At 38.2% G+C, this 14716-nt stretch overlaps 1 protein-coding gene across 2 annotated transcripts in view; it reads right to left on the bottom strand.

Annotated features, from left to right (window-relative positions):
• Positions 1–14716, bottom strand: part of Nek7 (NIMA related kinase 7) — a 163383-nt gene that overhangs the window by 46962 nt on the left and 101705 nt on the right. For both annotated transcript variants that reach the window (XM_045138193.1, XM_045138188.1), the window contains exons 4-5: positions 11846–11908; positions 8660–8770 (exon numbers count right to left, since the gene is read on the bottom strand). In XM_045138193.1, coding sequence (XP_044994128.1) covers positions 8660–8770; positions 11846–11908 — 174 coding nt within the window. The remainder of the gene's footprint in view (positions 1–8659; positions 8771–11845; positions 11909–14716) is intronic.

Here is a 14716-nt window from a genome sequence, read left to right on the forward strand (position 1 = left end):
ATATTTAAAAATAAGTATATAAAATTAATTTATGTCTGCATAAAGAAAGAATTTTGAGGTTCCCACACATTTAAAACAATGACACACAAGTTAATTTAAGAAAACAACTGGTATCTAAATATATTAGAAATAAGATAAAAGCCTATATTAATTATTTGGAACAATTCCAAACTATTGGACAAAGACACTATTTATTTTTTGAATGATGAGTATTATACATTTCATTAAAAACATTTATAAAAATAATATGCACCTCATTCTTAGGCATTGTGATGTGGTTAAAAAATTCTTTCTGGGCTGGAGAAATGGTTCAGTGGTTAAGACACATACATGCAAAGCCTAATGACTCATGTTTGATTCCCCAGGATCCACACAAAACCAGATGCACAAACTGGAGCATACATTTATTTGGTGTTCATTTGCAGTAGCTGGAGGCCCTAGCATGCCCATATTATCCCTCTCCCTTCCTTTCTCCCTCTCCCTTCCTCTGCCCCCTCTTTTTCTCTCTCTCCTTGCAAATAAAATAAATAATATTTTTAAAAATCTTTTAGCAGGTAAATGGCTATATTTTGTTTCACTGGTAGTCTAGGGGAAAAATACCTATAAACTTTCTTTAAAAATATATAAATATAGGCCCAAAGAGATGGCTCACCAGTTAAGAGCACTTCCAGGGCAAGCTTGAGAGCCTGAGGAGGCTTGAGAGACTGCTTGAGTTCAATCTCCAGGGTCCACATAAACAACTGGGCATGGCCACATCCATTTGTAACCCAGTCATGTAAGAGAGCAGAGACCCGAGAAACCCCAGAGTTCACAATAAAAATGACAGGCTTCCAGACCAGAAAGAGACTGCAGCTCAAACAGGAATGGGTATCAAAGAGATAAGAGTGAGTCATCCAACATTCTGCTCCCTATTACCTCAGGCCAGTGCGCCCTGCTACAAAGAAGCACACAGGGCGCCATATGAGCATCTATACATTCATGCATCACACATACCATATTCACACAGCACATTACATACATGAAATCTGGGAGAAGGCTAGGTCAGTAAAGGGCTTGCTATGCAAACATAAATTCAGATCCACACCTAGTCTAGCCAAATCTGTGAGCTTCGGGTTCAGTGGAAGACTGTTTCAAATGTAATGGAGAGCAAACAGAGAAAACACTTAGAGACTGCCCACACATGTGCACACACACACACACATAAGTGTACCAGCAAACACATCAACATGTGCAAAAATATGGTCACGCACAAACACATGCACACCCACAAAATATAGAGGCACATGTTTTTGTCTCTTTTTCTCAAATTGATTTTCTAATAGATACTGAAAATTATTAGTTACAATAGTTTAAAGAAAGAAGTACACTTTACAAAAAGGGTCATTTAGAGTTTAACAGTATTATCAACAAGTTGAAATACAACTCTTTATGTAATTGTGAGATTACATTTGAATCTGCATTAGCATGAGTCTTGATATTATAGCAGTGAAATAAATGTGCAATATTTTCACTATAAAATGGAGTATATATTAGTCCCATTTTACCTAAAATAAAGCAACTTGTAGCAAACAGCACAACTTAAGTGAAATCAAGCTGTTTTCTAAGGGTCTACTTTATTTAAAAATTCTGATTACTGATAATGAAGAAATCTGTGATGAAAAGTTCCAGACTTCCTTTTATCCTAAAACTCATCTGGGAAGCATTTCATCTGACCACAGCCTCAGGTACTCCTTTGTCACTAATTAGAGAAATACTGAGTATTTCAACTGTAAGTTGCTTAATTATATTTGTCAGTCTGCTCTAAACCAATTAATTATTTACTTGTAAAAATCTTTGATGTAATGCTATCCAGAGGTTCATTTCTGGAATACGGACCAGAAACTGTATTGCCTCCTCTTTCCCAATTAGGCTGAAGAGTTGAGAGAGTAAAAGATGTTGTTGTGATACAGTTAATCTTAATATTTATATAATATGAATCATGCTCTTTATAATTCAGGCCTTTACTTCTATCCTTTATGAAGTAGTAAGTCACTGTCATGTTCCCCCAAATAAATCCCTACATTGTTATTCTTGTCTTTTAGGAAACGTGACTTATGAAACAAGGGTTTTTAGAAAACAATTTTAGAATTTTAGTATCCTCACCACAAAAACCCTTTCACATGCCTCCTGCATGAGAACACTGTCTTCTTTCCTGCCAGCACACCACTCATTATCTTAGCAAGCCTGGAGAAGACCAGCCAGTAAAGCAGTGGAAAACTGCCACCCATGTCACACACTAGTCTCTGAAGCAGGGAAGAGTAAGCAAGATAAAAGGACCAAGTTTTCTACACTCATTTATCACATACAAGTGGAGCTCCTGCCCACACCAAGTCTGGCCCTAGAAACTGAGGAGAGCCTGCTAAAGAAAGTGGACACAGACCCTATCCTCAAGAGAGCCTTAAGCCTAAAGCAACTGAAAGTATCAACAAAATAACCCAGTAAGCATCACATTACTAAGTGCTATGAAAGAAGGGTAGGAAAGACCTGGGAAATGTTTTCAGATACACTGAGATGTGTAGATTCAGTATTTAGAAATCTAAAGATAAAATGCTGGGAGTTGAAAAAAGGAATAACTGAACTCACAGGTAGGAAGATCAACTCCAGGGTGTATCCAAAAGGAACAGACAAGATTGAAACCCAACAATTCATCACCAGGCACACTAGCAGATGTCTCTAATCCCAGGACTTGAGAGGTGGAGGCAAAAGGATCAAAAGTTCCAGGTCAATCTCCACTACACTGGAGTTGGAGGTTAACCTGGGCTACATGAGACCCTGTCTCAAAAAAAAAAAAAAAAAGTCCGACGAGAATGACTCAGTTAAGAAACATGAGGACCTCCAGAAAGGTAAGTGGTAAACCAAGGCACTCTGCACTCAGTCAGCCGTGCTGTGAGAAAGGAATGAAAAGCAGAGCCAAATGGCTGCTGAGAGACTCACAGCACTGGAATTTCAGGACAGAGGTCGGTCTTGAGGTTTTCATATAAACTGAAGTAAAAGGTAAAGGTGAGGGTGGTTAAGGTTTAATCAATACAACCTTCGCAGATCACCTCACCGAGGAGAGCAACATCCTTCCCATAACTTCACTGTCCTTACTTTCTGCAGCTGGCATGTCATGTATTTGACTTCATTTTATTTATCTTTTCCATTAGAAAATAAATTTTTGAATTTGTAAATTAATAAATAAGGGACATGTGTTTATATATGTGTTTACATTAGAGCATGCTTTAAGAAAATTGTTATGGGGCTGGAGAGATGGCTCAGTGGTTAAAGAGCTTGCCTGCAAACTCTAAGCATCCAAGTTCGATTCCCCAGTACCCACGTAAAACCAGATGCACAAAAGGGGTGCATGTATTTGGAGTTCATTTGCAGTGGCTTTAGGCCCTGGTGTGCCCACTGCCTCTGTGTCTTTCTCCTCCCCTCTCTACCCCCTCAAATAAATAAATAAAAATACTTAAAGTGTTATGATCATATACAAATGATTATGGAAGAAATATATAAGATGCACAATGACTATAGATATAGGACTGGTATTAATGGTTTGGTTTAACCTTTCTGAGCAAATGAGCAAAGAAAGGATAGAGAACTCAGGCAAAGGCTTGCATAACAACAGGAAAAGAGAAAATAACAACCTCACACAAGTTGACATCACAGACTTGGCCACAACAAAGTAAACCATACAACAATCTTGCCTGATGATTTCCAGTTACTCAGTGATACTGGAGGTCTATATAAAGGTGGGGTAGGCAGAAAGTACTCAGAGGCCTCAAGGAATAAAGACTATGACTACCTACGAGATACCATACACTCAGGCACAGATAGATGCTGTATGCCTAGAATTATACAGGTCTAGAAACTGTACATCCAACACACACATATAAATTTACTCTCATAATAATACTGAGACAAGTGTTATTAACTCAATTTATAGATGTGGTAGCTATAGCTCAATCACTTGAGATAAGTAATTAAATCAAGGTCATATAACAGCATTGCTTAGAATCCTCTTATTGCCCAAGAGGTTCCCAATCTATTTTCAGCTATCCTGGTATTATATCCATCCATTATAACCCATGTTCCCTTTAAATGCCTTATTTCAACAGAGGTTATAGAATTTTCTATGAGAGCTAGCTATATAATTGTCTTATTGTTAGACACTCAATTCCAAGAGGGTGTAAATCATGTACCTGGCACACACCAAATATCCAATAAAGGGATAGAGATTTTTTTTTAAGCTTCAACTTAATGTAACTATTTGAGAGAGTACGTTGGTTTAAAATGTGCATACTATATTACTCAGCAATATTATCACACACAACAGAGATATTTGACAGGCTGTATACAGCTGCACTGAAATATAAAGAGCTTTTTGTTGGAGTACTGCCTGGATTAATACAGGAATAAATAAATTGTGATTGTCTGAGATAGAATGCAGATGTTGTCACAAATTGCTGTATTTAAGTGTGTGCATGTGTAAGCATAGAAAACAGAGTTGAGAAGATTGTAAGTGCATAAAGTTAGTAGTTATCTCTGGGACATGTGAATGTGGAAACAAAGGAAAAGACTTTCACCACCTGAGAAAGCTGATGTAAGACAAGCCTTTTATTTTCTATTTAAGAAAGAAACACAAAACTTAAATCATGTGGAAGAAAAGCCCTAACTATGTGCATAACTGAAATGCTACTACTTGAGAAAGAACTAAGGAAGATCTCCATACAGAGCCTCCCAATCAGTTAATTATTCCTTGAATACAACTTAATTGGGCATTGGGTGAGGTCTAAAATACCATAATTTAAATTTTAAAAAAAATACAAAAGCATAACCAGGATTCAAAGACAGCCTATTCACAAGAAACTACTGATCAAACTTTGTTATAGCTATTGCACCATGGAGCTTAAGAACCACAGTTTGTATACTATCTTTCAACTTTTTTTTTTTTTTTTTTTTGACTATCATTAAGTAAAATATTGTCTTTCAACTTTTTAGAAGAGTTCACAAGGCCTCAGGAAGCCTGGCCCACAATGCCTTATAAATGGACTGAGCAAAATTTGACAGAATTTATTTAAAAAGGACAGCACCAATGTAAAGTTTACATACTAAGGGCTGGTAGAGGGACTGATAAGCAAGCATAAGGACCTGAGCTCCATCCTCACAACCCACATAAAAAGGCTAGGTGTGGTAGGGTCACGCTTATAATGGGATGGATTCCCTCAGGCTTGCTGGCCAGCCAATCTGGCCTGTTTGAGAAGTTCCAGGCCAGGCCAGTGAAGGATCCTGTCTTTAAAAGAACAAATAGTGTATGTACCTGTGAGGAACAAACATGAGGCTGTACCCTAACCTACATATACATACAGAGAAACGTAACAAAAGCTTGTGTACTACTGAAGAAAACTAGATGTTACTGATTTTCCAAGAAACAACTATGGTATCTTACCCAAGTAGATTGAGTTGCTGTGTCAGCTTGTAATTTATTTGGAATAAGTTACAAAACTTAAAAAAAAAAAAAAAAATTTCCCCTAGAGCCAGTCATAGTGATGCACGCCTTTAATCCCAGCACTCGGGAGGCAGAGGCAGGAGGATCTCCATGAGCTCAAGGGCACCCTGAGACTACATAGTGAATTCCAGGTCAGCCTGAGCTACAGTGAGACCCTACCTCAGGAAAAAAAAAAAAAAAAATCCCCTAAATAATCCTTTATACAAAAGGCATCTTCCAATTTCAGGCAGGTATCTTCAGCGTATTCCATGGTACACCTATCAAAGCTGTGACAGTAGTTACTGCTCACTGTCACAAAGACTCTGTTGTTCCCAATCTAACTAACCGATAAAGACCCTGTTTGCCATGCAATTGTGCATTTCCATTTTTAAGTACATTGTTATAGTTCTTTAGTTTGCAAGAACATATTTTCTTGGTGGTTAGCTGCTTAAGCAAGTGGTGAGAAGTCCCTAGAACAGAAAACTAAATAACTATTTAGACGTGATTCATTCTATCTATGGGGCTTTGTCATTACCTTCCTTTCTTAACTTTCCCTGGGACTGTGAACTGAGCATCTTAGCAAGGGCTTTACCACTGACCTATACACCCAGACTTTTAAACTTCTCTTTATATAGCTCTTTTATAAACTAGTAAACTAGGCTTATCTTACAGATAAGGAAATTAAAGAACTTGTATGATATGAGTTACAGTGATTGATACTGAAGTCCTATCCAAGAGCCAAGTTCTTAATTACTAAACACCTCAATCAAAAAAAAGTTGTGAATGCTTGTTAATGAATGATAAATTGTGCAATCCCTTTCACTGGAGAGAAGGTCAAGGACTTTCATCTGATATTTAAAGGAATACTGCCCTACCAAAATCCTTAAGGGCCATTAAAGGAAAACACATGGACTGTTGTATCAAATAAACCTAATTTTAAAAATATTGTTCTGGGGGCTGGAGAGGCAGTTAAGTTGTTTGCCTACAAAGCCAAAGGATCCTGGTTTGACTCACTAGGACCCACGTAAGCCAGATGCACAAGGGGGCGCACACGTCTGGAGTTTGTCTGCAGTGGCTGGAGGGCCTGGCGCGCCCATTCTCCCTCCCTCCCTCCCTTCCTCCCTCTCTCTCTCTCTCTGCCTCATTCTCTCTCAAACAAATAAATAAAATATATCTCAAAAATTAAAAAATATATTATCCTGGGCTGGAGAGATGGCTTGTGGTGGTTAGGCACTTGCCTGTGAAGCCTAAGGACCCCAGTTTGAGGCTCGATTCCCCAGGACCCACGTTAGCCAGATGCACAAAGGGGCACATGCATCTGGAGTTTGTTTGCAGTGGCTGGAGGCCCTGGCGTGCCCATTCTCTCTCTATATATATATATCTGCCTCTTTCTCTGTCGCTCTCAGAAAAATTAAAATGAATAAAATATTTAAAAAATATATTGTTCTGCTATTTACTGGCAATGATACTTATCTTTTAAAAGTGTCAAGTTTGCATCTCAGAATCCTCATAAAAAGTGAATGCAAGCAGCACTTTTTTTCTAATCTCCTTGCAGTAAATAACTCCACCACGTAGTAACAGAGATTACTAGTTATGTATCCATATCTGCTGAGAGATTTAATACACATACTGACAATATCCAGACCACACACAAAGATAGAATTTAATCGACAACATACAGCAAGCTGTCCAGGAAACTTGAGAACAAATACCTTCAGAAGCATCCTGCTGTCAGTCAGACTTGCAGGAAGCCAACTGTTATCTTCAGTGAAAGACCAGAAGGTAAAACAATAAATAACTTCTCTTACAAATTACAATAAGCCCCAAATGGCAAAGTCTTAACAACTGAGACCTCCCCTAGTTTGATTCTTACTTCCCTACAATCAACCACAGAAAGCCAACTAATCACAAGAAATGCTTTATGTCCATCACAGTGGGTCACGTGGAACGTACAGTCAGTGCACCAACAGCTTCCCTTTGCAACTCTGGGCATACCTGAAGCCTTCTCCCTCACTCTATAACTCTCACTCCTCCATATGTCCTGAAGTCTGACACAATGCAAGGGAGGGTAGATGAGACTTGGGTCACAGAAAATTCTAAATAAACACCCCTTTGTTCTTCTCCTTTGGTTGGTCTGACTGCCACACTTGCATACTGTAAGCTAAGTTTAGTAGGAGCACACAAGCCACTGAAATACAGAGTATATATTTCAGCAATTCTTACTGAGAAACAGGTTCATGAGATGACATCTGGTCAAGGGTTTGCTAAAGCTGAAAAGAGAACGTAGCAGGCAGAATTCATAAGGATCTTCAAGATATAGCCAGCCAAATAATCAGTATCTCCTTCAAGCCAGTAGCTTGAGACACTGGAAATTGCCTTCTCCTATTATCGTAGTCACTCCCAGAACAGACATTTAAGAGACAGAGAACAAAAGCAATAATGTGACAGTGACAGCTACCATTTACATAGTCTAGGTATGTGTCAGACACAATTCAAAAATCTTAACAGATATTATCTGATTTAGCCATTTCAACTATCTGAAGTTTGTCATATTGTCATTTATATAATAATGTATTTTATATATTTAAGAGGGAGAGAGAGAGAATGAATGAATATGAGTATGCCAGGGCCTTCAGCTGCTGCAAACAAACTCCAGAAGCGTGTGCTACCTTGTGCATCTGGCTTATGTGGGTCCTGGGAAATTGAACCTGGGTCCTTTGGCTTTGCAGGATAGCTCCTTAACCAAGCCATCCCTCCAGCCCCATATTATTACCACTGCAAATGAACAGCAGATGCATATGCTAACTTGTGCATCTGGTTTATGTGGGTCCTGAGGAACTGAACCTGGGTCCTTAGGCTTCACAGGCAAGTGCCTTAATCACTAAGCCATCCCTCCTGCCAGTGACACTCAATTTTTAATTTACTCTCATTTCAGAGTTTCTAGGACTTGCAGTTGAACATAGACTCAGGTAGAATGCTTAGGAGAGAAAGCCAGACATCTCTGCAGTGGGAGAGTCAGAAGTGCCTGGGGTGAGCTTCCCCAGGAAACCTGAGCCCAAATCACACTCACCATTACTGGCATTGTGGGGCTGAGGAATTTTAAGTTTCTGATGTGCAGACAACTCTGGAAGAGAAGCATAAAGTAATTCTTACCTTTATCATTCTGGAGAGATCGCCAGCATCTGCCAATTCCAAAACTATGTTTAATTCGTTATCTTCAATGAATGATGCATAATATTTAATTACATTTGGATGGTTCAGTTGCTGAGAGAGAAAAAAAGCAGGAATGAAAACATTTTCTTACTTTAAATCCCAGAGTCATTTATAGTTTTGTAACTTCATAATTTTAATTTAGCTACTGTAATTCACTTTAACTTATAGAAATCTTAGCATTGGCATATTTTTCCTATGAATTTTGAAATACATTATAATTACTGAAAGTAAAAATAGATATGCTTTATTTTAATATTTTTATAATAAGGAAATAAATTATGTACTTTTAGGAAGTACAACTATGCCCAGTAGGCATGTAAATAAATGCAGTAAGTGACTAGAAAAATTAAATCATCATTCATTAAAAATTATTACATTTTTCAACATGAGAACCGTCATATAAGGATATTCAGTTGTAAAGGTATTTCTGTGCTCTTAAAGTTACTGGAAGTACTCCTAGGAAGTAATATACAAGGTATACCCCCAAACAATTAGTATCTTCTATATGTAAATATTGGTGTTATAGCAAATAATGTAAGCATATGGAACTTATCTATGCAAGTTGATTTATAAAATCACCCTTAAGAAGGATTTCACTTTGTGGAAATCCATACATCAACTCACACGTGTTTATAATTCTGTTCAATCTTTAGACCAATTAACACAAAAATCACCTCTCAAAGGCAATTATTTGTAAAGTTGGGTGAATGTTTTTTTTTCTTCTTAAAAAAAAATATTTATATATTTATTTATGTGTGTGTGTGTGTGTGAGAAGAGAGAGAGAGAGGGAGAGAGAATGGGCATGCCAGGACCTCTAGTTACTGAAAACAAACTCCAGATACATGCACTACTTATGCATCTGGCTTACGTGGGACCTGGAGAATCAAACCAGGGTCCTTAGGCTTCTCAGGCAAGTGCCTTGATTGCCAGGCCATCTCTCCAGCCATAAGTTCTTTTCTATTTAAGTTTTTCTTTCATTTTTCTAGTAATATCAGTTCTACAACAATAGCCTGTGAATGTCTTTGAAGGTCATCCTTTTAAGTACCAAGAAATAACCACAGCCACAGCCAGCAGAAGCCAGGAGCAGCTTTGACATCGCTCCCATCCTTAAGAACAAGCCAATGCATTTAAGAACTAAGGCAAGAGGCAGCAAAAAGTACCAAGGCTGTTTTGCTTTTCTTTCAAAATTAAGTTCTTGGTGTGCAACCCAGGCTGGCTTTGAACTGTGATTCCCCTGGGCTCGGCCTTCTAAGTCCTGGAATGATAGATGTGCACCACTATACCGGGCTGAAAACACTAAGTCTTAAAACTAATACATAAGCTGTTGCATAGTCAACAGCACTGCAGAGTTAACAGGAATCTCAATCATGTTCTTAAGTGGATGAAATATTGCAAAGTTAGTTTTTGACATATTCTTTACATTTACCTTTTCTAAATTTGAGAGAAAAGATCAATAAATATTGTATTAACACATGTGAAACATCTGAATTAGTCCATAATCTCAATATAACACATCTTGAGATTGCCCTTATGTTAGTTAGCCTTTAGACTATATCTAGATGAAATGATCCAGACAAAAAATTTCAGTGGTGCTGAGGAATGGCTTAGTGGTTAAGGCATTTATGTGTCTGCAAAGCCAAAGGACCCAGGTTAGATACCCCAGGACTCTCGTGAGCCAGATGCACAAGGGGCACATGCATCTGGAGTTTGTTTGCAATGGCTGGCGGCCCTGGTATGCCCATTCTCTCTCCCCCATCCCTCTTTCTCTGTGAAATAAATAAAAATATGATGAAGAATGGAATTTCAAAGGGGAAAGTGCAGGGGGAGGAATTACCATGGAATATTTTTTATAATTATGGAAAATGTTAATAAAAATTGTGAAAATAAAAAAAAAGAAACAAAACAAATTGAACTTCCAGGGTTGGAGAGATGGCTTAGCAGTTAAGGTGCTTGCCCACGAAGCCTAAGCACCCATGTTCAACTCTCCAGATCCCACATAAGCCAGACGCACAAAGGTGAGGCAAGCGCAAGGTTGCACCTGCCCACTAGGTGGCACAAGTGAATGAAATTCAATTTCAGTGGCTGAGACCCTGGTGCTCCAATTCTCTCTTTCTCTCTAAAGAAAAAATTGAGCTTCCTACTTAAATCCCCTGCAGGTGGACCCCAGCTTATGGGGCACATCACTGGGAGTGATCATAAGAGTCCAGCCCTAATGTGTGTTTTGGGGGGTGAATATGAATTCCGGCCCAAAGGTATGGAGAGAGAAGTGTGATGGAGTTGGTTGGTGTCAGCTAGCTGCAATTGTTTCGCTGTACCTGGATCTATATAAACAGCTTCTTTTACCCCTGACCGGGTTTGCCCTGGACTTTGTAAGCCTGAAATTAACCCCTTCCTCCATTAAGCTGTGTCTGGCTGTTTGTCCCAGCAATGTGTGGCTGACTGTACCAGCAAGTCAGGGGAGGCCCTTAGCAAATGCTTTAGGCTGGGTTGCTGAAGTGGTGGTTTGTTTTCACTGTGCTTGGTTCATGGGTAGAAAAACAATATTGAGTAATACAATGAAATTTCTTTGTTTTTGCCCATCTTATTGCTGAGGAGAATTAAACCTTTTTTTCTTTGTTGTAGTAAAAAAAACCAAAATTCAGTGTTTGATGCTCATTTGTATTCCCCACTTTGAAAAAGCTGATTCTACCAAATATTCTGATTTAATTCTTTAACCCTAAATCCTAAAGGTAAGAACATTCTTCAATATACACACATTCAATTTATGCAGTATTATTTAAAACCAGCATGGCATAAAATCTTAAAGTTTGTTGACATGGGGGCTGGAGAGATTGCTCAATGGTTAAAGGTACTTATTTGCATAGCCTGACGGCCAGGGTTTGACTCCCCAGTACCCACATAAAGCCAGATGCACAAAGTGGAACAGGCATCTGGAATCCATTTGAGGTGGCAAGAGTCCCTGATGCATCCATTCCTTTTCTCATATTCTCTTTTTCTCCCTCTATCTGCTTAGAAATAAATAAAACATTTTAAAGAGATTGTTATAATTATAAATGTAATCTTTTTATAATTCATTTTATCAAAATATTCAGTAATACTCAAAATAGTCCACAGTTCATTATTTACCTTTAAGAGATCTATTTCTTTGATACAGTCAGCACGTGCTTTGGCATCCATTAAATCAAATATCTAAAAATAGAATTCAGAATTATTTAGTAAAACAGTGACCTTTTCACTATACCTCAATGTATATTCATTATCATACTCTACATATAACCACATGAACATAAGAAAATTGCATTTGAATTTATTTTCTGTGACAATCTGCAGATGCTTTACGTCTTGTTACAAAAATACCTTGTGTGTCTTCTTTCCAAAGACAGACAATAGTCAAAATGGGAAAGGCAAACTGCAGATATTTACTGACACTGTTTCTATGTGAAGTGACCACAACAGAGACATGATCATTAAAATAACAAAACAGGGTGGAGAGATGGCTATCAATTAAGGCGCACTTGCCTGTGATGCCTAAGCATACATGTTTGATTCTCCAGATCCCAAGTAAGCCAGACATACAAAGGTGAGGCAAACACAAAGTCACACATTCTCACTAGGTGGCATCAAGTATCTGGAGTTTGACTACAGTGGCTAAGGCCCTAGCATGCTAATTCTCTCTCCCTCCCTACCTCCCTACCTCCCTCCCTCTCTCTCTCTCTCTCTCTCTCTCTCTCTCTCTCTTGTTCTCTATAGACTAAAATAAAATAACAGAAAAATAGTTAACGTACATTGATGAGTTAATGTATACTAAAGGTATCTCATGAAGTACTTCATCTGGTTCTTATTTAAAGTCTTTATGAGGATGACCACATCAATCCCCATACTACAAATGACCATTAAGGGTGACAAAGCATTAGGGACTAAAGATCATCAGTGCAGCAAACGGGATTCATTTTCAGTTGCCAACTAGAAACCAAGCTCAGAACAAAGTACTCTCTTCTGATATGTATAAATCATGCAGTCCTGAAGGGGATAATGCTGTGCAAAAGGAGGGAATTGGGTTCCTTGAAAAGGGAGGCACACTATTTATTCTTTGAAATGTAAAGGACATATCCACATACACACAGTCAGATATTCCATAACTTTTCAAATTAAAATTTCATGATAAGGAATCAGGGGAAAATGTCTTAAATGCTCCTTGAACAATATAATGTAAAAGGGATAAGGAACATCAAGTGACAAACACAAAAATATATGTTCCATATGTCTTAAAGACAAGAAACTTCTAAAGTTTTAATGTTTGCAAAAAAAATTAAATCTTAGTTGTTACAGAAAATATGTGAATAAGTCAATACCCCAAACTGATTAAAATCTTACACTTGCGTACATTGCAGAAACACTCCACTGAGGGAGGGGATGGGGGGACCCTCCGACCACCTGCTTAGATAAGAAACTGAGGAATCTCCACTTCAAGTACAATGGAGATGACTTCATCTGCCTGGAGTGCCCCTAGCTCCTGCCCCCAACTTTGCCTGCTGAAACTCCAAGCCAATCAGAACTATTTAAATCAACCAATCATGTATCTATCCCCTACTTCTTTGTTAGAATTCCTATATGAACCCCTTCTCCCAAAAGAAAGGCGCTCTCTCCCTCACTACCGCTGTGTGAGACTGTGGGGACGGAGCCCAGGCCTAGGCTTGCAATAAAGAAACCTGTTGCTTTTGCAAAAAAAAAAATCTTACACTTGCAACAATTTAAAAAACCTTAATGATATTTTTAGCCAACAACTGAAATCAAGTTTTTCTGCTCTGGACAGCAATATGTTAGATGCATCTTTTTATTTTTTAAGTGGGGTAAGGGTTTGGGAGATTATTCAGTGGGTGGAGGGACCTGTTGCCATGCAAGCACAAGGGCCTGAGTTCTGACCTCCAGCATCCACATAAATGCCTAGCATGACTGACGACCAGCTGTAATCCCAGCCCTTTGCAGGCAAAGACAGGAATCTTCAGAACAAGCTGGCCAGCTAGACTAGCTCTGTTGGTGGACTATGAGATCAAGTGAGACACGGTGCCTTAATACATACTGTCAAGAGGTATTGAGGAAGACATCCCAAGTCAACCTCTGACTATACAAGCATGAGCATACATACATGCAGTCACACTCACACAGTCACTCGTCAACACACATGCACACACAAAGAAAAAAAAGGCAGCAGAAAAAGCAGAGCAATTTGAATCTTTTCATTTGGAAAGGAATTTCTGACCACTCACTAGTAAGGGCTGGCCTCTTTTCATGAACTGTTTTATCTTTACCACAGCCTTGTAAGACAGAAACTACTGGCTCCAAAACAGACACATGAAATGAGGCACAAAGTGTGTCAATGCCCTGCTCATAGTCATAAGGAGTGAATCACATGTGTGTGGTAAGTACATTATTAGAAACCTAATGAAGAAATCCCCATGTGGAAAAGGGATGAGAGGATTCTCCTAGGCTAAGATAACAGTCACCTGACTCATGAAAGTAAACAGTGGATAAAGGAATGTTTACAGCTTGCAATTAGATGCAACTTTTATTGGATATCCTTGTTAATATTCAAAGGTGAACAAGGTTATTTTTTTTTTTCTTAATCAAATCAGTGTAACAGAGAAAATATTGGTCACTCAGCATTAGGAAGTGGGTACAGAATAGGTAATGGGTAACCAAACAGGCATTTAAGGGATATATAGTCTAATATTCCACAAAACAGCAGGATGAAGATTACAGCTCATAATAATTTACTATGTATTTTAATAAAAATTATAGGGAGTTTGAAGCTTGCCAACAGAAAGAAGTGATAAATGCCTCAAGAGGATAATTATTAATCTGATCACTTCATATTGTATATTTAATTATCACATTGAATCACCATAAATAAATTATCCATCAAGTAAAAATACAAATCTGCATGAGGATATTAAATAATTTTAAAGCAAAAAAGGTCCATAAACCTACTAAAGAATT

This window comes from Jaculus jaculus, chromosome 1 (genome assembly GCF_020740685.1).
Source record: "Jaculus jaculus isolate mJacJac1 chromosome 1, mJacJac1.mat.Y.cur, whole genome shotgun sequence".
NCBI lineage: Eukaryota > Metazoa > Chordata > Mammalia > Rodentia > Dipodidae > Jaculus > Jaculus jaculus.